The sequence below is a fragment of the Pelodiscus sinensis genome, chromosome 1 (genome assembly GCF_049634645.1).
Source record: "Pelodiscus sinensis isolate JC-2024 chromosome 1, ASM4963464v1, whole genome shotgun sequence".
In the NCBI taxonomy this organism is placed as follows: Eukaryota; Metazoa; Chordata; order Testudines; family Trionychidae; genus Pelodiscus; species Pelodiscus sinensis.
Window position 1 is genome coordinate 287215938 of NC_134711.1, and position 22127 is coordinate 287238064.

Below are 22127 nucleotides of genomic sequence, written 5' to 3' on the forward strand. Positions count from 1 at the left end.
GTGGCACTGCGTAGAGTAGACAAAGCCTTAGCGAATGTCAGGTCAGTGCAGGGTAGACTCACATCCCAGATGGCCACAAAAGTAAATGGTTGTGCCCTAAGAATTTAGTCACAGGCAAGCCCCAGTTGCACACAATGACGTAGTTTTTAACCCACGAGAGCTTATGCCCATATAAATCTGTTAGGGTATGTCTAAACTTGCACCCTCTTTCGAGAGAGGGATACAAATGAAGATATTCGAAATTGAAAATGAAGCCGGGATTTAAATATCCTGCACTTCATTTGTATAATCGCATTTTGGCGCTATTTCAAAATAGTGCTATTTCGAAATACAAAATGCGGTGTAGATGAGGTTATTTCAGGAGAACACCCTTTTTCTGAAATAACTGTTGAACCTCATTTTATGAGGAATAAGGGTTATTTCAGAAGAAGAGTGTTCTTCATTTGCATCCCTCTCTCGAAAGAGGGTGCAAGTGTAGACATACTTAGTCTTTAAGGTGTCACAGGACTCCTGGTTGTTTAAGCCCCAGTTTGTTATTCCACTCCCTTTCAGGACCCATCCTTAATTGAGCCTCTCTGTCCACTAGGAATAAAATGCAGTGCTGCATCATTTGCAAATCTTATTTCGAAATAGCTTATTTCAAAAGAGCAAGCGTCTACACAGCACTTATTTTGAAATACAGCACTCTTTCTTCAACTTCCCTTATTCCTTGTACAATGAGGGTTACAGGAGTTGGAGTCAGAAGTCCTCCAGCTTGACAGGTTTTAGACATTATATTGAAATAACTGCCTTCTGTGTAGACACGGACTAAGTTATTTTGGAATAGCGCTAGTTATTTCAAAATAGTGTTGCAATATAGACGTACCCTACATGTCCCATGGTGGTAGGAAGCTTTGGAGAAGTAACCAACAACGCTTTTGTAAAGAAAACATGTAAAAGTGCTGTATACATTTTAAACTATTTATTTTCTCTGTACTCCAACTGAAATCAAATGAGGTACAGCAGTGCAGAAGTGGAGTAACAGAATGGAGCGTCAGGTATGCAGGCTTTAAGATAATAAACACATCTTAAAACAAAATGATGGCACACAGTTCTCCATCACATTTCTGGTCTGATTTGCTTTCCAGGGTCTGCAGTTTTCCCTACCACAGCTGATGTTATGACAACTACCAGTTCTATTCAGCACTGTATTAGGTGTTTGTACAATAGTGACCTATTGCAAATAACATGCAAGTCTTAAAGAGGGATCCAATTCTATCATCCACACTGATGCTCAGTAGCACTTGCTCAGACAAGCACCAACAGCTCTATCGGAGTCAATATCAGTTCTCATGACAGTGCACCTCAGTGTAAAGCAGGGGTGAGGGAATCTCCAGCATGCTGGCTGCACACGGTCCATCAGGGATAGATGCTGGTGGGTTGCCAATTTTGTTTTACCTGCGTGGCTGTAGGCACAGCCACTCGTGGCTCCGAGTGGCCCCGGCTGGTCATTCCTGGCCAGCTGCAGGAAGCAGTGATTGGGGCTGTGCCATTTTCGCAGCTCCCATTGGCTGGGAACAGTGAACCGTGGCCACTGGGAGCTGTGGAGCCCCATGCCTGCAGATGCTCAGATAAGCAAAGTTACTGTCTGCTGTAGGAAAGAGGCAACGTTGTTCTCTTGTCTGCTCTTAGGACGGTAGAGCACACTATGACTCACAGCCAAATACCACCTCTGCTTCTTTCCTCTATGCCGGGGTGGGAACTTTTCTGTGGGAACCACGGACCCACAGAAAAATCAGTCAGGGGCCGACTGAGGAGAAAGACACTCCCCACTTTCCCCTGTACACTAGAGTCTAGAGGGACCCTGCTTAGTAGATTTTGTGTGCTCCAGCCCCGTGGGAGGATGGCAGGGGGGTGACTAGAGTGCCAGCCTCAGGAGCTGGATTCAAGCAAGCCAGGGGCTGTATCCATCCCCTGCGGTTTAGGTTCCCCACCCTTGCTCTGTGCTCTGGGTTGGTGAAAAAACTGCTTCATTCTCTTTAGTGCAGCAGGTTTCTCCTCTCTGTGTGCCCAGCCAGCTGCTCTGCCATTGCCTTGCTTAGCAGCCCATCTAGCCCATAGTGTCTAGATCCCTCCTGGATCACATTCTCACAGTGTTACTTATGTTGCTTACAGGCTGTACTTCCCTTAACAGGGACTTCCGTATCCGGCAATATCCATGGTCTGGCATGGACCACGGATGTTCCTGGATCGCAGAGCTCAGAAAAAGGGAGGTCTGGCAGCGGGGCAGGAGAACCCTAAGGGGCACTGGCGACTCAGCAGGGAGCCCAGAGTGTCTGTGTGGGGGGGTGGAGGACAGGCAGTATGGCGGGGAGTTCTGGCCCCAGCAGAAGCCAGGGAGCTCTGGCCCCATCCCCAGCCGCAGAGTTCCAGCTGTGTTTTGGCTCCAGCGGCCGGGGAACTCCAGCCTCAGTGGCAGCCAGGGAGCTCTGGCCCGGGACCCAGAGTTCCAGTCCCGAATGCAGAGCTCTGGCTGTGGTGTGCAAAAGCGGGGCTGTCGAGAGCCCTAGGTGGCTGAGGTAGCAGTGAGGACAGGCTGAAGCCCTAGCCTGGTGACAGCATGAGCATGAGGGGAGAAACCTACCCTGATCCGGCAAGTCCCCTCATTAGGGACCAGTCAGGTCCCAAGGGTGCTGGAGCAACGAGGTCCAACCTGTAGTACCTGACTCAACCTGTAATACCTGATTATTCTTATTGAAGCCAGTGACGCACCACGCATGGAATCAGGTGCATTCAACATCAGTAAAGATATCAAAATCTGGCTTCTATCCAAAAATGAGACCGATGTTATTCAGAGAGAAACTGAGCTCAATGGAAGTTTCTATATCTGGGATGGAGTCTTTTATCACCTGGCACCTCGTGCAGTCTTTGACATCTGTGCCAAATAGGCATAAATGCTAGTAAATCAGAATAGTTACTTCTCTTCATTCACATTGCACAGGGATAAATGGCTATCCCAACTCCAGAGGAGGGAAGAATAAGGCCATACGTTTCTATCTTTGATGTTTTTTACTCCCCTATCATGTTGATATTTAAATGGCAAGTTACACCAGTGCATCCCAGGGCAGGCTGGATATTCTATTAACAAGGACTTCTATTTCTGAAATACTCTCTAAAAAGCTTTATCATTCAACAGGAAAGCAGTTATATGACATAATAAAAAATAATGGGTCAGTCCATAAATTGCAGTTATCAGGGCATATTTATGGATTCTTGTCATAAAAGAACAGAGATAAAGTGTTACTAGCTAGTCCGAATGCAAAAAATTCCCAGAATATATCATTCTAGTTATACTGGATCCTTCCGGCTTTGAAAGTAGAAATAATTGTCCTGATGATACCACAGAAGAATTATTATATTCAGCTTTAATAATATTTCGAGTTTGAGTCAGAAAAAATAGTTGGATTTTCATTGCCAACACTTCAGTGGGCTTCAGACAGAATTTTTTTTGACCCATTTATATATACAGGGCCCAATTCTCCAATCACTTACATGAATTTCACGACAGTGTAACTCCATTAACTTCAGCTGAATTATTCCTGATTCACCCATATGAAAGGAGAATCAAGCCCATGTAACAGTGCATGAGGCCCTTTGCTTTACAGAGGGAAAGTATTTTAAGAGGTCCCAGTTCTGCAACCTTTACACATGGCAAATAAAATTTGTCTATTAGCCCTGGGGGGGTCTATATATGGGCCCTAATGGTCCTAAACACATATCTAAAAATAAGCTTCACCATGTACCTTATAACATGCAGGAACAGAAGTTAGAAGCTAAGCTAAAATATATCAGGGATAAGAACCAAATTTAAGACTCCAGATTCCAGGGTCATTCATACTGGGTAAATGTGCACTAACACTGAAAGACATAAATGTGGTTATTCCAGATTTATACTGGAATAAATGAGCCACCTGCTTATTCATAGTCCCCAAAATAAACATCTACAATTCTAGTACTAAGGGTAGATCTCAGGGGGAAAAAATAACAGAAGAAACACTTCCATAAATTGCTATAGGTTGGACTTCCCTGGTCCAACACCATTTGGACCTGATCGGTCACAGATGAAGGATTTTGCTGGACCAGGGGAGGTCATTTTTGTACTCCTGCCACCAGCAAACCGGCTCGACTGCTGGCCTCCCAGCTGGCTCCCCAACTCCTGCTGCCCTTCCAACCCTACTGGGCAGCCATCACTGCTGTTATTCCGGGACCCGCTGTGCAGCTCTGCTCTGGGGCTCCAGGCTGGTGCATGCACCAGGGCTCCCAGCCCCACCAGGCAGCCACACGCCAGGTCTCCCAACCCTGCTGGGCAGCCCTGTTGCCACATGCTTGGTAGCCCCACTGTCAGCTCCCTGTAGGCAGCCCACTGTCCTGCCCACCCCCACAGGGATCCTTACCTTTGGCCCTCCACCGGGACTCTGGTCCTGCAACATCCAAGCTGGACCATGGATGTTGATGGACCAGAGAATCCCAGTTAAGAGAGTTTCAACTTGTATTATAAGTAGAGTTTCAGCAACAGAAATGTATCCGTCTGAACTGTAGAAGGGTAAGTGTAGGCAAGGTGCTAAAGTTCTATATCACACACCCCTTATCTCTTTCCATCAAGCTTTCCCCTCCAGAAGCACTGGAACAATTTGTATAGTGGGGGAGCTGAAAGCCATTGAACCAAACTGTAAATCCTATATAAAAAGGAAACCATTTCGAGCAAGAAGATGCTGTAACAGCCCCAGCACTCCTAGTTCCAACACCTATGTTCTCCTCTATACACGTCTGCTGAAAAATGGCTTGCCCTTGGAGAAGCCGTTACCTTTGTTTTCAGGCCTGCTGCCAGTATTTTGAGAAGGTTTTGTTTGTTTTTAATCCAGATTGTGGAAGGGAAAATGTGGAGGTCAATACAAGCTAGAGAAAGTATAAAATATTAAGCAATATTACAGCAGCCACAGTGTTTAATATTCCCAGCTAGACTCCCATAAACCTCTTCCAGTAATAAAATCTCAGAGCGCTGTCACAAGGAGGTACAGTACAACTTTTATCTATTCTTTCTGAGGAAACATTGGCATGAAAGAAAGAGAACCACTGTCTGCCTGAGCCATGCTGGCCAAGACACATAGACCCTCTCAACAAACTCAGCAATAGCTCAAAAACAGACAAAACGCCCAAAAAGCCTTTCTCTGCTCACCTTGATTTTCCTCTCTTACTCCCCCGCCCCCCTCCACTGGAAACGTACTGCTCTTGGTTTGCAGCTTTGTCTGTCTTTCAGTGACAACAGGAACTAATCAGAGCAGGAGAGAAGCTCCTGGTTGTGAGAAATAAAACACACACGGGCTAGAATTCAGGCCTCTCCTTTCCCCCCCATCTCTCCTGACCTACCAGCGCTGCTCCCGGTCAATTTCTAGCGCGGATTCCATCACCGTGGCTCAACAATCCCCGCCCCCTATTCTTTCGAACCTTCAGCACTCCAACGTTCGCAACACATTATCCCAGCGTTCTCTTAGCCTCCGGGACTAGCGGGTCCTCGCTTCGAATCCGGCCCTCAGGCGGCCCCCTGCTGTTAGTAGGTTGCGTTTTCTACTCCCATGGCAACCCGAGCCCCGGAAGCTTTGCTCTGCTGGATGCTTGGCCAAGAGAGCAGCAAATAGTCTGGTTGGAGGATTGCTTGCAACTTATCTCCCTGACTGAGGAAATTCCTTAGCTAGCCTGTGTCAGTGGCTTGGCACAAGTCTTGTATTTCTCATCCCTTAATATGAAACCTTGCACTGGATTTTTACCCTGGCTGAAATAGGCATATAGACTGGAGAAGGATGGGGCTTGGGAGATGCTGTGTTCCCGGAAGACAAAGTCCTCTGTTCAGGAAGAGGCCAGTGACACCTTTCTTCAGTGCAAGGATATTGGCCCATTTCTAAGTGTGGCTTTCTGCCCTCTGATTTTCCACAGAGCAAGATCTCCCTCTTCCTTTCCTCCCTAAACTGCTGTGCAATGCAGGGATGCCTGCAGCTGTACTTGTTACTCACTGCACATTTCCCTAGCAGGGACATCAAGCCTTCAGAGCTGGCCCCAACCAATGATAGCAGTGAGGAGACACAAGTTTTATCTTGTGCCCGCTGGACAGCAACATTGCAACCCCCGTGCACTAGGTTGCAGTCCCACTCACTCTGTTTTGGCCCCTCCACCAGTTGTCATCATAGTGAACAGTATGGCCAAATCTGCAGGAGTGGTATGGTCACCAGTACTGTTCCTCCTAGCTGCTTTTGTGGGACTGGCTCCTGCATTAGGGCTTCCCCTGGGACAGTCTAACCTTGCCCTACTGGCATTGGTCCCTATCCCCTTTGTTGTGCCCACAGATCTCAGCCTGAAGTTTTGCTGCAAGTACGGAGAGCTAAAGTGAGTGCCTGCACTGGGGAGCCAGCCAGCAGTGGGGCAGTGCTGGGATGTGCCATGTGAAACATTTCTGGAGTTACCCCTGGTGCGGTGTTGTCATGCACCAAAGAAAGCTACAATTCAGTGGTGAGTGATATATCCCCATACATCCTTAACATGCCACACCTAGTGTAGATCTATTTATCCGCTGGGGTTTTTATAAGGTTGCCCATTAGCCTGGCATCTGAGCAGCCAATTTTGCAGTGCCTCTGTGTTTGGAAACACTTGGACACCATTGCAATAGGCAAAGGATGGTTCTGTGCATCACTCAAGATGCTTCTTCGTAAAGAAGAGAGAAAACCACATTTAATTGAGTGGTTTTTTAGCATCTAGTGCTGATGTGGACAGATGGGACCAAGAACTCTGTTGCATTTTCTTGGAGTCTTTTGCTTCAGAGAACTCACTGGCAGATCTGGCTTTGTCTTTTATAAATGGTTTTGTTGGTCCCAAACCCTGTATATTCCTTAGAAGAGTGTTTTTCATCTTTGCTATTATTCTGATGGGGTGGTCCAAGGGGGTGACCTTCACTAATTCATGACAGGAGGAAGAAATTTTATTACATTTTGTTATGCTGGGTTTTTCAATGAGAAAAATGACAATACCTGAAACAAAACTAAATGTGATAAGGTCAATGGCCATAACGCCATGTTGCCAGCAAAGTCCCTTGGTCTGCGTGCTCTTCGGCTTGCCAACACATCCTTGCTTTTCTCATTGTGAAATGGCAATGGAAATTGAACAAAATGTCAGTGGATCTGACCTTTGCAAGGAGTTGATATGGATAACAGGAAAGTTGGAGACAGAGTAGTTTTGTAGTAGCTTGCATCCCTTTACCTACTTCAGCAACCTGGACAGCTTCCCTTGTGCCAGTTTAAGATTTAAATCTGACAACATGGAGGACTTGTTAAAGTCAGACTCCTAGACCAACAGTTATGTACAGCAAAATTATTAGAAAATATGATGATGTTTCTTTAACAAGGTGAAGAAGGCTTGTAATTTTGATTCAAGATAAGCGGTTTTGGGGGGAGAAAAATTAAGGAGTCCCTGGCGTAGGGTTGTTTTTTTAGAAAAAAGTCAGTTCTTATCATCTAATGACCGCTGAGAGGAGGAAAACTTGGGTGCCACAGGACTACTCTTTTTAAAAGACTATTCAGTAAGCAGGCAAAGAGATCAAATCAATCTCAGCTCCATGTACTTGATCTAAAACAGACTTGACTGCACCTACACCTTAATCCCTTTTTGTATTTAGATAAAGCTCCCTCCTGCAGCATATATGAGAACAGTTTCTGAGACCTCTGGAGCCAAAGTCATTATTTTTGCATGAACTGTTTAATGCTAAATATAAATTTTGAGAGAACTGAATTCCCAGGCCCTTCTAGACTTTACACTTACACTCCAGAACTTGCTTCACATCCAATTATTAAGAACATGATCTTAAGTGAATAGAAAACTGATGATAGGAAGGGTACGTCTAGATTACCGGGTTTTGTCGACAGAAGTTTTGTCGACAGTATCTGTCGACAAAACTTCTGTCGACAAAGAGCGTCCAGACACATTGAGTTCTGTCGACAAAGCAAGCTGCTTTGTCGACAGAACCCTGTAGTCTAGACACAACCCTACAGGCAATAACACCTTCTGTCGACAGGACTCTGTTGACAGAAGGTGTTATGCCTCGTAAAATTAGGTATACCAGCGTCGACAAAACTGCTGAGTTCTGTCGACATTATGTCGACAGAACTCAGCGGTAGTGTAGACGCTGGTATAGTTTTGTCGACAAAAGTCCACTTTTGTCGACAAAACTCAGTAGTCTAGACACACCCAAAGATGTTAAATCAAAGACAATTAGAAGACATTATTTTACAGTTAAAAGGAAAAAAAGCATTTTTGGATACAAAACAAAGAAAAACGGGACACTTTAGCCTCTTATCAGAGAGCACACTCCTGTAGGTCTGGAAGGGGGAAACACAACTAAGGAATTGACTTTCTGCAGCGATGATCTAAAAGTGGATTAAAGTGTGGGTTCTTCTGGTGCACATTCATCAGTCTCCTTATTGTAATTCTCATGATTTATGTCCTCATAGTCATGATTACACGGTGAAAAAGTGATCTACAGCCCAGATGACTCCAAAAAGCTCCATTCTTTGTCCAAGTCCAATCAAGTTTCATGGCAGGCAGTACTTTTGGTTTAGTATTCATTTAACATATGAGGCTCTGAAAATAACCCTTGAGGCTTTTGAAACCTCAGAGGTGAAGATAATGTTGCTTAAGTATTGAACAGCAGATTATCTCAGAAATCTTGTCATTGCTCACTCACAAGGGAATTTAGCTTGAGTGAAGAATTGGACTCTACATCAGGATGGAATTTATTGCAAAACAAAGTCAAATGTAATTTCTTGGGCAAAGTTCAGTTCTTATGTATACCAGAGCAAGCCTAGAGGAACTACATGGGAGCCATTTATAGATTTACTCTGGATTTTCGCTGTTGCATAATGGACAACAGAAATTTGTCTCTCATGCAAATGGCTAGCTAGTGAAATCCTCTTTGCATTTCTTTGACATGCATAGTAACAGCTAAAGTAGAGGTTGGCAAAATGTTTTGACTCTGTGTGTGAAATTCTGGCTCCACTGAAGTAAAAAAGAGTTTTGCCATTAACTTCAGTGGGACCAGGATTTTACCTTGCGAGCTTATTTTCAGTTGCTTGTAACTTTCTGAAACTTGGAGCCTACTGAGCTTCATTTTTTGCTAGTATTAGATCATCCAAACTGCAAATCAAACAAAGCAAACCTGTAAATTGCATTCACATTTAGCTGGTTTGCATTCACATATATGTGGGTGCAACTGGTTGCAAACTGGTTAAAACAAAAAAAATACTAGACAAAAATTCGCCAGCATTTCTTTCTATATTTAATTGAAATAGAAAACCCTTAACAAAATTCTGGCTAGCTTTAATGAACAGTAACAATTTATGAGTCAACCATTCAGCTGAATAGCTTATGGATATGTAAGAGAAGAAATGAGTAATAACTCATTTCTTAGCTAGATGTTCTGCAGACTCAGAACATAAGTTTGAATAAAAAAACGTAAGCTGAATTTATTCAAAGATATAAATCAATTAGAGTATTTTTGTTACCACACTGCATGTGCAAATTAAAGCACTGTTCTTTTCTGATAACAATTCTGTAACAATTAACCATACATATTACATAGGTGATAGTTTCTCCCTATTTTCTTGGGTGGTTTTCCCTTTAATCTTTCTAGTATGAACAGAAGACTGTAACAATGATTATGAAGGACTGATGCAGAATTACTGGGCTTGTATTATTAAAGAGTGTGAGAGATGATAGGCCTACAGGTTGTAAGTAGAAAAAAAGGATCAGACATCTCAAATCACTACTTTAACTGAATAAACGGGATCTGTTGGAATTCAAGTAATTTTTTTCCCATTACAACTGCTCTGGAGCCTGTTTTCAGTGAGATTCAGAAGACATTGGAATCCCTTTCTTTAGCTTTTGTTGAAACTAAATCTAGAAGAGGATATGGAAATCTGTATACCATGTCTGTTCTATACAAATTATCAGATTATACAAACATCCCAGGTATTTTATAATTCAAAGTTCTACAGAAATCTTAAAAGTAAATATTTCACATGTCAAAGGCTTGAGATCTAACTTTATGTCAGTACAGACAACTCTCCATCATCTACAGCCTTGTCTAAATTGATGAGATTTTTAGGGAAATCTCCCACCATTGTAGAAATAGGGACACTGCTTAAATTGACTGCTAATGTTTTAGTCCTCAGGTCATCTAATCCTGCGATGGTGGGATATTTCCTTACAGGCTTCAGTGTAGACAAGGCCATCACATCTCTTTCAAATGAAACTGTGGAACTCACCTCATGGGGAATGAACTCACAAGGAGGTAGAGGAATCCACCAGTTTCTCTTTCTCAATTAACTTTTGTCCTTATTCGGTCCACATCTAAAGTATAGTTGCATTTAAAACAGATAAACTGTTTGTTTAAGAAAGAGATGGAGGGGATACACACATATAAACCAACCAACAAACAAAACATAAAATATAAAGTCATAAATGAAGAAAGCATTGACTTTTTCCTATGCGACGTAAGACCTCACAAAGATTACATGCAGTGAAACTTTATTATCAATGTTATAAGCACAGAGCATTTTGGTTTTGTGCTTCAGGTGTCTCTCATTCAGTTTTTGGCTGTTCCTTGGAACTCATAGCTTGTTTGGTTTTTATTCACTTCTCCCTGCCCCTGCAAAAATATCAGTAGATACTCTGTCCTTTGTCCCTATAGATCACACCTTTCTGTTTCACATTGCCTGGTTTTCAAATCCTGTTAAGAGCATTTCCTCAGACCACACCAAACCCATTTACTGAGAGTTATTATACCCTGAGTAAGCACGCCTGGGCTCATTTCTTCTCCCTCCATCCTCAGAATCAGTGTTCCTAGTCTGAGAATACTCAGTCTGTATTGCAGGATTGTGCCATTTCTCCTAACAAAATTGCCTTCTGAGCTTTTATTAAAGAATATATGGTAAGTACGTAGCAAAACCTTTAGACTGCATAGTGAATTTCATGTGCACAAAAATCTGGAGGAAACATTCCCTTTAATTTCCAGCCATTGTCTATTATCTTATGAATAAAACTAAGAATTCTTTTAATATGGCAACCCTTGCCTCCCCACCCCTAATAATTAGTCAGTGTTAGGCGTGTGGCCATCAGAGGCTCAGAAGAGACAATAAGCATAAGTAGCAAAAGAGGGCTCCCCAAGCTTTCAAGCATTAAATGTGAAGATGAGACTAGTGTTTTCTCTGAATAAGACAAAAATGTATGGAACGTGGTGTAGGGTATAAGATGAGAATGGAGTCGCCTAAGAGGAGCCTGGTAGGTGCAACACGTCAAAGATTTTAAAGATCATTTGGAAACTGGTGGAAGTCTCTCAGAAGAGGTATAATGTAATCTTAACACCTCTAATGAGCAGCCCTGCTGTGGGATTCTGAAGCAGCTGAAAATGATATAAAGAGCGAGTGAGACAATCAAAGACAAGAAAAGAGCAGGAATGGAGGCAGAGAATGACCAAATTATGTGTCCAGGGTTCTGTTTCTCCTTGAGATAACAGAGGTATCAAGTTAGAAATATCTCTGAAAGGGCAATGAAAAGCTTTGACAACCTGATTGATGTGGGCATTACCGCAAGTTCTGACATAAAATATGAGAGGCTGTGGGTGCTTGATTTCTTTCCCAGGAAAACGATTAGCACAATATATTTTGCCCAGATAGACTTATGCAATGTTGTACTTGTGTTTTCCATAAAGTAATATGAGTAGATGCCTTTATAGTGAAATATAACTATTTATACCAGTTATTTTATATATGTATGCTGCTATGAGCATTTACATAAAAGCTTTTTAACAAACTTAATGGCTAGGCAGAATGTCAGTTCAACCAGAGGTGACACATTTGCCTTTCATATTCAGAAAGTTCATTAGTGATACTATTTATTTTAATAAAAAGTTGTGTTTTTTGCTATTGACTGGTATTATCTATGCTGAATAAGAAACAAGCTTTGGTTTAGATTTCTGTCAGTAGCCTTGGCTGCAGGAGTATGTATTTTCCTTTGAACAGATTGGATTCAAGTATTGAGTTGATAGGACACAATTTTGCTAGTCATTCATGTTTACTTGTATTTTCCAATTGGAAGAAGTTTCCTTTTGAATCATTGTACCTGCCAAGAGACCTGCATCATGGGCTTGGTGATCAACCAGTGCACAAATGCTCATGGCTTCAACTGTGCATCATAAATGGCACATTTGACCAAATGCTGAGCAGGTTCACGTTCTTAAGCACATTTATTGCCCAGGAAAGGCTGCCTGTCAGAAACTCCCTTGTTTCTTTCATTTCCTCCTATTCTTTTTTTGCAGTAGTCCCTCCAGGCCTCTCATTAGGGATCAGGGCCCCATTTTCTGGGCTTTGTACACATGTGTAAAACAGGGGCAGGTACAAAGGAGGATAAGGTTCAAGAGAAAAGTGGAGATGAGGTCAGGTAACTGAAAAGAGAAGTCTGTTTGTATTATATAATAGTCTTAGTCATAGTAGTCACAGGTGGCCATCTGCCTCACCAGTTTCTAATTTTCTTTTTAAGAAATAGTGCCACATGCAATAGATGCTCATTTGATATTGGTTCACGTAGGGTCTGATTCAACACTCGCTGAAGTCAATGGAAATAACCCAGCTGATTTCAATGGTCTTTGACTCTAGTCCATAAAGATCAAAAGTGCCTTGCACTAAGTCAGTGGTGGGCAAATGCCGGCTTATGGGCCAAATCAGGTTTGCCAGGGTTAGCCCCTAACAGGCCACTGCCACTATATATACCTGTACCTCCACAGATATAGGCAATTGCAGCTCCCTTTGGCCACAGATCACCTTTCCTGGCCAATGGGAGCTGCGGGAAGTGGTGTCCCAGTCCACACTGCTTCCTGTAGATCCCATGGGCCATGAATGGTAATCCATGACCAATGGGAGGCGCAGGTAAATATAGTGGCAGCAGCCTGCCAAGGGCTAACCCTGGTGAACTGCTGCTGTCTTATTGCCCACCCCTGCACTAAGTTCACTGGCTCCACCAGTGCCTATGGCTCATATTAAATTAAATCAGCTTCTTACAGTGCCTTGCACTTTGCACTTGGTACAATGATTTGATTTCCTGTTCCATCTATCTGCCTAGTTTTATGAAGGAGTTGTACCCCAAATTCACTTTGAGTTTTAAGTCATATAGACATAAACTGTGTCTTATTGCCCTTGGTTATGTCTAAAACCCAAATGCCTCTGGTGATCCAGTGCAATTACAATTAATCTATCATCTGTCCCAAATCCTCTTTAACTTCCTATTGCTCCATGTAAAAGCCTTGTAGACTTAAGACACAGCTGGGACAACCACACAGAAATTTGTCAACTCTGAACTTTAAAAAATTCTCTTCAGCCTCCTTGTTTCTGTGATGGTTCCTTGCAAATCCAGTAGATGTAATAAGCACTCAGGAGGAGGAGGCAGGATTGTTAGGGGAGAAGGCATAGCGCCCGTCTTAAGAAAGGTGCTCAGATGCCTGTGTCATCTAGCATGCACTGGATGTGCTATTAGTATAACCAGTCTCCTGCTAACATTACATCCTGTCATACAAATATACACTCACTATTACACATGGTGTAGACATAGTCACACTTGGACATAACTGGGTGAAATCCCATTTCAGAGCACTCAGCTGTTTCTTCACTAGATCCTGGCTTGCATGGTTACTGAGCTGGTTAGTTATTGGACACGTTGGATTAGAATGACCAAATTTCATTGCAGATATCTGTAGTCCCATCTATCTATCTAAAAACCAGTTGTTGCTTTATTTGCAAATATGTATGAAGGAGTCGACAAAAAGGTACCATGGCCTTCCAGGAAACATTATAACGTGTGTGTGTAGTATTTGAAAGGGAAGTAATGGTTTTTGGGGGCTCAAAGTTGTAGTAGTGGCGTTTGGGGAAAATGGAATGAATGACTGAAGTTTTTATGAAGATGGGTAGGTGGACTTTTGGGAGGGTGATAAATGACAGGGAATTTTTGTGGGGTGAGGGTTTTCAAGGCAGGAAATGAAAGGAATACAATCTACCTTACAGATACTTGTGAAGAGAAGGTTTTTTGGTTTTGTGTGTGTGCAGTTTGTGTTTGCTTTGGAATGTGCCAGATTTCACCAATGAATTTCCTATTGAAAAATGTTCCCCAGGCCTGATCCTTTTCCTCAAGGTATTCTACTGCAGAACACTTTCAACTTCTGTTAATTTAATGGGAGCTGAAGGGGCTCAGCATCATGTTGAATAGAATCCTAATTTGGGGGCTAGTCAAAAGACACTGTGAAACACTTTGCACCTACCAGTTATGCCCTACCACAGTAGTTCTTCCAAACTACTCTTTAATTCTGTTCCAGAACAAATCTTCATCCATCTCCCATGCACAGAGTGGGTATACAGATAGTTGTCAGTCCCTCTTCCTATTTCCCCTGAGGAAGAGTTTGGAAGAGCGAGCTGGATTCCAGTCTGACTCGTCAACAGAACTGTTAACAAAATTCTGATTGCTTACCAGTTTCTCTCCCCTGTTAGAACTCTCCTCAGATGCTTGTTTGTATTCCCAAAAACTTCTCATTTAACTATATTTTTGCCATATTTTATTATAGTTTTAAAAAGAGAAAAATGAAAAAAAATCTCTTTTACTTACAAACAGAGCAAATTTCATACATAAGCCATTGAGACACAAGAAACGTGGAAGTCCATGGTGACATTTTTACAGAGTCCCTCTTCAAAACAGGACAACACTTTGCTTTCTCACAGGAAGGAATGTTCTATTAATATTTAAATGGCTCCCTTTTATAAGGAAAGGGCCATTGAAGAAGGCAAGTTACAGAAAACAGGCTCATTGTTTCATACTGGATAGATGCAATCATTTTGTAAATCTTCACATGATTTCCAATACAATTTTCAGTGTTGTTAACTCTGACGACTTTATCATGAATCTCACAGTATCTGATGGTTAATTTGAAGCCCCAGCTCCTGGAAGCATGTGATTCTAAGAAAATCTCCAAAAAAGTAAGTTTGTAGTTTTCATGATGTTGGTTAAAGGCTTGAAAATATGACTCAGAAAGGCAAATAAAAATAATATTTTAAAATGTATTACAAATCTCATGATTTTTAGATATTTTTTATTTTATTTTGTGGCAGGCTAAAATTTTTGAGAGCACTGGGGTCAGCAATACTGAATTCTGGCAATGGGACTGTACGATACACCTGATAATGGTATGACGCTGCGCCCCATATTCTTCATAGTGATATTGTTATGATGTGACTATTACATCATTTTATGTAAGATTGGTCATGTATTTTAGGCAAGACTGCTCATGTGCAATGTCATTGAAAAGGTTATGATTTGCTGAACATGATTATCCTGTTTGTATGCATGTATCATTTTTGTACCTGAAGTGAATGACTATATATCTGTATTTCAAAATGTAGTCATATCTGGGGAATGCCCACTACAGAAGATACTTTCATGCTAGATAGCTAGGTGGTGAAGGGCCTATTCAGGTCAATGAACCATTATGAAAAAACTATAAGACTTAGGAGAAACTTATTTCCCGTTTGGGGATCCTTCCTGAGAATGCTATACCCAGCTGAAGTGTAATGGCTTCCATGACTCTACAAAGACATGTAGAAACATGTCTCTGGACTCCATCTTGGGATATCCAATGTTTTTACACAGACTGGTCTGGGGACCAAGCTTTGAGACAAAGGGTTCCCACCATTCCAAAAGCAATAGAAGCTGCAGAAAAAGCAATAGACGGCAGAGAGTGACATCATCTGGGGTTCTTCATTCCTCACACAAGAAGACTCCTGGAAACACTTGAGGAACAAAGATTGAACTGGGAGGAAATGCTGGACCCAGTCTAAAGGGAATGGGGGGATTTCCAAGCTGCCTACTCAGGAATTGGGCCTAAGTCATTAAAGGAAAAAAAATCACTAAACTTCAGTGAATTGTTTTTATTTACCACAATTAGATTTGGGCTTTGTAGAGGTTGTATGTGTAGCTTCTCATTTGGAGAGCTAAGAAACAAAAAGCTAGATTCATCAAGGAACAACAATTAATTATAGAGGGGATGTCTTGCACCATTACTCATGTTGCAGCATATGTGACAATACAAAATGTCCACTTTACTCATGGAGTAAGGTGAGAAAGGGTAGCAGAATTAGGTTCATTATAATTAATAATACTTAGCAGAAAACGTATTATTGCTTGTGGGGAGGGAAGTGAGAAATGTGTTATTGTCTGAGTGTTAATTGGCAGTAAGTGAAGGTTTGCTATGCCAGCAGATGTTTCTTTATGACTACATTAATGCTAATGATCCCCTCCTGCTGCATGTGAAGACTATTTATCCAATTTCTATCTCACTGTATAGTTTGTGTGAAGTTTGAGAGCCTGATGTTTTTCTTAGCGTGACCCAAGTGTGTCTGGGTATTTTGTATAGATGTTCTGTAGATAATTTAGTAGAAGTTGCAATTAGTACATTCCATTTATAAACTATTCCTTTTGCAACATCAAGTTACATAGCGCGAGTCCTCAAAGGTAGCTGAATGATGAAACGAATGGAGGTTAGGAACCTTTGGGGATCTGGGACATAGGGTTTGATCATCAATGAAAGACTGAAAGACACGACTTAAGAATAGCAGCTTTCTTGGCTACAAATCTTTCTTTAGGTTTAGCTAACATGTCCACGATTGCTCGTGTGACTGCTGATAATGGGAACTGGGGCCAAATGTTTATTCTCTTATTGTTGAAATCTCTCTAAAGAATTTTCAAGCAATCTGAAGCATGGGCTGTAATGAGTGTTAAAACTGTGTTCACTGGAGCAAGGAATATACTGGCAAACCAATGTCAGTATTAAAAAGGCAATCAGGAGGTAAACCAGTGACAACTGAAGAGTTTGAAGTCATCTCATATTTGCTTCACTCCATGATTTGATTTTTGTTGTGACTCTATATTCATTTTTACTGTGTTATTATTCATGGATCTGGCACTGTAAATGCATGTGATGCCCTATATCTATTGCTATTATTGATTAATTTATATTGTACTAACAGCTAGAAGCCTTAGTCAAGGATCAGGACCAGTATGATGTTGATGGAGTCTCACATCAAGTAGGGATGTTAGATATCACTTAATTGAGTAATTGTGTAACCACATCAATTATTTGATAGTCTGCAGGGGTAGGGCCAGCAGCCAGTGCACTCCTGGCACTGTTCCCAGGGACAGCTCTGCCACCCTGCCCAGCTGCCTCTGTATCAGAGGCAGCAGCATAGGGTGGCAGACGGGAGCAGGTCCGTGAGGGGAGCCAGTTTAAAAACCAGCTTCCCGCACAGACTGTCTCCTGTCTGCCACTCTGCACTGCTGACTCTGATACAGAGTCAGCAGTTCAGGGCAGCAGCAACCCCTATCCATGGAGGGGGGGTGAGGGCAAAGCTCCCCACGGACAGCGATGGTGCCGGCATCCCACAGAGCAGCCTCTGTCTGTGGTGAGCTTGGGCCCGTGGCGGACAGAGGCTGCTCCATGGCAGCCTCCCCGGCTTCCCTTCCGTGCTGATGCATCTGATAGAGAGGCAGCAGTGCAGTGGGGAGGGGAGGGAAAAGTGGCTCCATGTGAGCTGCTACACGTGGGGAGCTGGCTTAAAAGCTGGCTTCTCATGTGTACTGGCTCCCACCTGCCCCTCTCACCCTCTGCACTATCAGAGGCAGCAGCACAGGAGTGGGGGCGGGGGGGGGGGGGAGAGAGGGAGGATAGGCGGCTCTGTGGATCCAGTGTTTGTAGGGAGCTGGCTTAAAAGCCAGCTGCTCATGGGCACAGGCTCCCACCTCCCTCTTCCCCCACCCCACTATCTCTGATACAGAAGACAGAAGCTGGAGGGATGGAATGAGGATAGGCACTGGGAGTGGGGGTGGAAGGTTGAGGGGTGGAGCCATCCTGTTCATAGAATGATTTGGGGTGGCCACTGCAAGCCCCGTGCTTTGGGGAGCCCAGTGGTAGCCACCTCAACTGTCCTATGTACAGAACCCAAGGGATTACCTGGGGGTCTGGTGTAGAGTGGTAGGGATCCCTTCCATTCACCACAGTGGCGGGAGCCAGAGCAGCCAGCACTTGCTCTGCTCCACCCAGCCACTCTCTCCTGGCTCACTGCATTCAGCTTTTCTGCAGTAGCAGGAAGCAGAGTGCCTAGGCCCCGGGCTGCTCTACTTCCCATCGCTACAAAGAAGTAGAGTACAGCAGGCCAGGAGAGAGCGGCAGAGTGGAGTGCAGAGAGCAGGCTGCCAGGCCATTCTGGCTCCCGCGTCCACGGTGAGTGGATGGGTGAGGCGACCCCTGCTGCTGCCCTGTGACAGGCCTCCTAGTAATCCTTTGGCTCATGTTGCTCAGGGGAGGGGATAAAAGGGCAGAGCAGGGGCGGGAAAGGGCCAGAGCAGGAGTGAGGCCTGGAGGAAGGGGTGGAGCAGAGTCTGAGCAACTCCTGTGGTGGAGGAGTGCCCTGTGCCTGGAATACTAGGGGGTTGCACCTAAGGATGACCCTGTTGAGGGGCCAGGCCATGGGGATGGTCCAGGGTCTGTATCCTCTGGAGAACACTCCCTTTCAGAACTTGGAATTGGACCTTCCTCTTCTGTTAGCAAATAACTGTGAAACCCACTGGTAAACTCTTATTTCATTCCTCTGTAGTGCTGTTTCACATAAAGGTCAACAGCCTACTGCTATTACCAGCTAGTCTGAAATGGTAGAATATGACTGTAGTTCTAAGGACCTAAACCTACTGTTAATTTATGTAGGATTCGCATATAGATGTCACATGGAATATATATCCTTCATTTTGCTTTTCCTAAAACTTAGGAAATTACATTTAACAAACCAAACCCTACTTAAGAAGAATGTTAAGGTTGCAAAGTCAAATTGAAAATCAGGAGATACCAGAATTAAGATTGCCTGTACTTCTAAATAACAGCAGTATCTCGTTTTCGACAGGTTTCCATCATGTGTTGTCATTTAATTGTGTTACCTCAGTACTTTCATGGGTTTGTAGTTTGCCGTCACGTTTCTTTGCTTAACAATTTTAGAAGAAGCACTGTTTATAGTATGTTGCTAGCAGATCCTAATGTGAGACTACATTTTAAGGTCTCTCTAGCTTTACATCCTGGATAAAATGAAATGTTTAGATTTTTGTAAACCTGTCATTATTTCTGGAATCGGTTTGATAATGAATTAAATTGGTACTGTGTGGCCTTCACATGTTGTTTGATAAATGTTCCATTTTAATTAAGAAGTAGCTAATGGGTAATTAATAGAGAGGATTACACACTTAGCTAATTTGATGATTTTTAAATGTTTGTTGGATTAGAATGTACAGGATCACATAAATCATTATTAGGGGTTTCTTAATAAGCTGAAACCTCAATTTACTCAATGTCAATCAAAACTGGAACTGGTGACATTTCTCATCAATCCACTGATACCTATTCCTCTAGCCCTCTTTTGCTGCTTTCAGAAGAATTGAGGCATATTCTACAATATCCATTCACAAACCAACTAAACTGACAAGATATGAGATGTGACAGCAAACACAATGAGATCTCCAAAAGATGTGTCACTGCATAGTGGACATCACACATTTTCCTTCAGTTTGTGAACACAGTATATTTTACATCTAAGAGGATAAATGTGTAGCACTTACCTACCATGGTGGTTTTTATTTTCAAAGCACGTTCTAAATGTGAACTAATCTTCACAGTACTTTTGATAAATAAGTATAATACCCATTGCATAGGTGAGGAAAAAGACATGGAAGCATGCTGCCAAAGGTCACAAATGGTAGAGATGAGGTTAAAACAAAGATGTTCCCATTACAGCACTCAGTTCACTTTGACTCTGGCTTTCCCTCGCATGAGAGAATGGAAGGTCAATATTTTGCACTACGTAAGCTGTAAAGGCTACAAGGGAACATCACCAACATCACTATGTTACACCCCTGAAAGGAGAATTTCTCTGATTAGACTCTGGCATGGAAAGCTCCCTCAAGCATTTGATGAGTTGTGAGCATATTGTTATGGAGGTTTCCATTATGGATTTATAGTATGGCTGTAAAGCGTTTTAAAAAAATTGTGATTAATCTAATTTTAATTGCATCATTAAACATGAATAGAAAAGCATTTTTTAAAGTATATTGGGTGTATAAAGTATAAAGAATAACATCAGCACAGTACTCACCTTATATTATTTTATTAGAAATATTTGCACTGTAAAAAAGATAAACAAAAGAAAATATTTTAATTCCATTCATACAAGAACTTCAATCTATTTATTGTGAAAGTAAAATTTAAAGTACAGGCAGTCCCCGGGTTACGTACAAGATAGGGACTGTAGGTTTGTTCTTAAGTTGAATCTGTATGTAAGTCGGAACTGGCGTCCAGATTCAGCCACTGCTGAAACTGACCGCCAGTTCTGACTTACATACAGAATCAACTTAAGAACCCCAAGCGTCCCCAAGTCAGCTGCTGCTGAAACTGATCAGCAGCTGATTCCAGGAAGCCCGAGGCAGAGCAACTCTGCCTCGGGCTTCCTGTAGTCAGCGCTGGTCAGTTTCAGCAGCGGCTAAATCAGGACGCCTGGGGCAGAGCAGCTGGGGTGCTGCTGGGTTGCTCCAGTAGCGCCGCTCCTCGGCGCTACTGGACCAACCCAGCAGCACCCCAGCTGCTCTGCCCCAGGTGTCCTGATTCAGCCGCTGCTGAAACTGACCAGCAGCGGCTGAATCAGGACCAGAGCAGCTGGGGTGCTGCTGGGTTGGTCCAGTAGCGCCCAGAGCGGCGCTGCGGGACCAACCGGCAGCGCCCCAGCTGCTCTGCCACAGGCGTCCAGAGAAAAGCCTAGTCTGCTGGGGGGGGGGATGTAGTAGCTGCGCCCCCCCCCCCACCCCAGCAGACCAGGAAGACGCGGGCGGCGGACCGAGACGCAACGCGGTCCCGCCGCCTGGGTCCTCCGCGGCTTTCCTCCCAGTCTCCCTGGTCTGCTGGAGACTAACTACCCGCGTCTACACGCAGCAGGGACCCGGTATTTCGAATTAAAGCCCTAAATTGAACTACCTGTTATTCCTCCTGCAAGGAGCTTTAACAGGTAGTTCGAAGGGCTTTAATTCGAAATACCAGGTCCCTGCCACGTGTAGACGCGGGTAGTTAGTCCCGACTTGTAAATTTCAAAAAATGGCGACCAGCCGGGAAGATGCAAATCAAGCGCGGGATATTTAAATCTAGGGCTTGATTTACAACTTCGAATGCCAACATTAGCCTCCCTAGTTCGAACTAGGGGTCTAGTGTAGACATACCCCTGGTATGTCTACACTACAAAGTTAGTTCGAACTAACTTTCATAGGCGCTACACTAGCTCTCCGTTAGTTCGAACTTAATTCGAACTAACGGAGCGCTTAGTTCGAACTAGGTAATCCTCATTCCACGAGGATTAAGCCTAGTTCGAATTTACTAGTTCGAATTAAGGGCTGTGTAGCCCCTTAATTCGAACTAGTGGGAGGCTAGCCCTCCCCAGGTTTCCCTGGTGGCCACTCTGGCCAACACCAGGGAAACTCGTCTGCCCCCCTCCCGGCCCCGGACCCCTTAAAGGAGCACGGGCTGGCTACGGTGCCCGTGCCAGGTGCAAGCCTGCCAGCACCCAGCCAGCAGACCCTGCACCTGGCACGGATCGAGCCACCCACCCGATGCCCCCCAGACCTCCCCCTCTTCCCGGGACCAGGCTGGTGGCTCCCGGGAGCTTGCCCGGGACCGCAAGAGGTGGGCACCCGCCTGGGCTAGTGCAGACATCGTGGACCTTGTCCATGACCTCCGCACTAGGCACAGGAAAGTGGCCAGCTAGGTCAGGAGAGCTGCCAGCCTGGCCACCCAGGAGCAGGTGTGCATGAAAATCAAGGTGGTCCACTGAGACCCCCGACCCTGAGCCCTGAGCTTACAATGGCCATACTTGGTCAGACCAAAGGTCCATCTAGCCCAGTAGCCTGTCTGCCGACAGCGGCCAACCCTAGGGACCCTG

General features: G+C 43.7%; 1 protein-coding gene and 1 long non-coding RNA gene across 13 annotated transcripts in view; one reads left to right on the plus strand and one right to left on the minus strand.

Annotated features, from left to right (window-relative positions):
• Positions 1 to 5633, minus strand: part of ERICH6B (glutamate rich 6B) — a 67936-nt gene extending 62303 nt beyond the window's left edge. For 4 of the 10 annotated variants that reach the window (XM_075919010.1, XM_075919004.1, XM_075919009.1 and 1 more), the window contains exon 1: positions 5216 to 5400. Coding sequence is in view for 1 of the 10 variants with exons in the window: in XM_025182084.2 (XP_025037869.2) it covers positions 5485 to 5512 (28 nt within the window). In the remaining 9 variants the exon portion in view is untranslated. The other 6 variants (XM_075919007.1, XM_075919001.1, XM_025182084.2 and 3 more) reach the window with 5 other exon arrangements.
• LOC142826489 (uncharacterized) lies at positions 5511 to 16075 on the plus strand. 3 transcript variants are annotated; one of them, XR_012900654.1, is made up of 5 exons: positions 5511 to 5590; positions 6378 to 6540; positions 15027 to 15092; positions 15225 to 15299; positions 15763 to 16075. It is a non-coding gene; the product is annotated as an uncharacterized LOC142826489 (long non-coding RNA). The 3 variants fall into 3 exon arrangements; XR_012900656.1 differs by having other exon boundaries at positions 5536 to 5586; XR_012900653.1 differs by lacking the exon at positions 5511 to 5590 and adding an exon at positions 5598 to 5737 and having other exon boundaries at positions 15763 to 16072.
• Positions 16076 to 22127: the final 6052 nt, after the last annotated feature.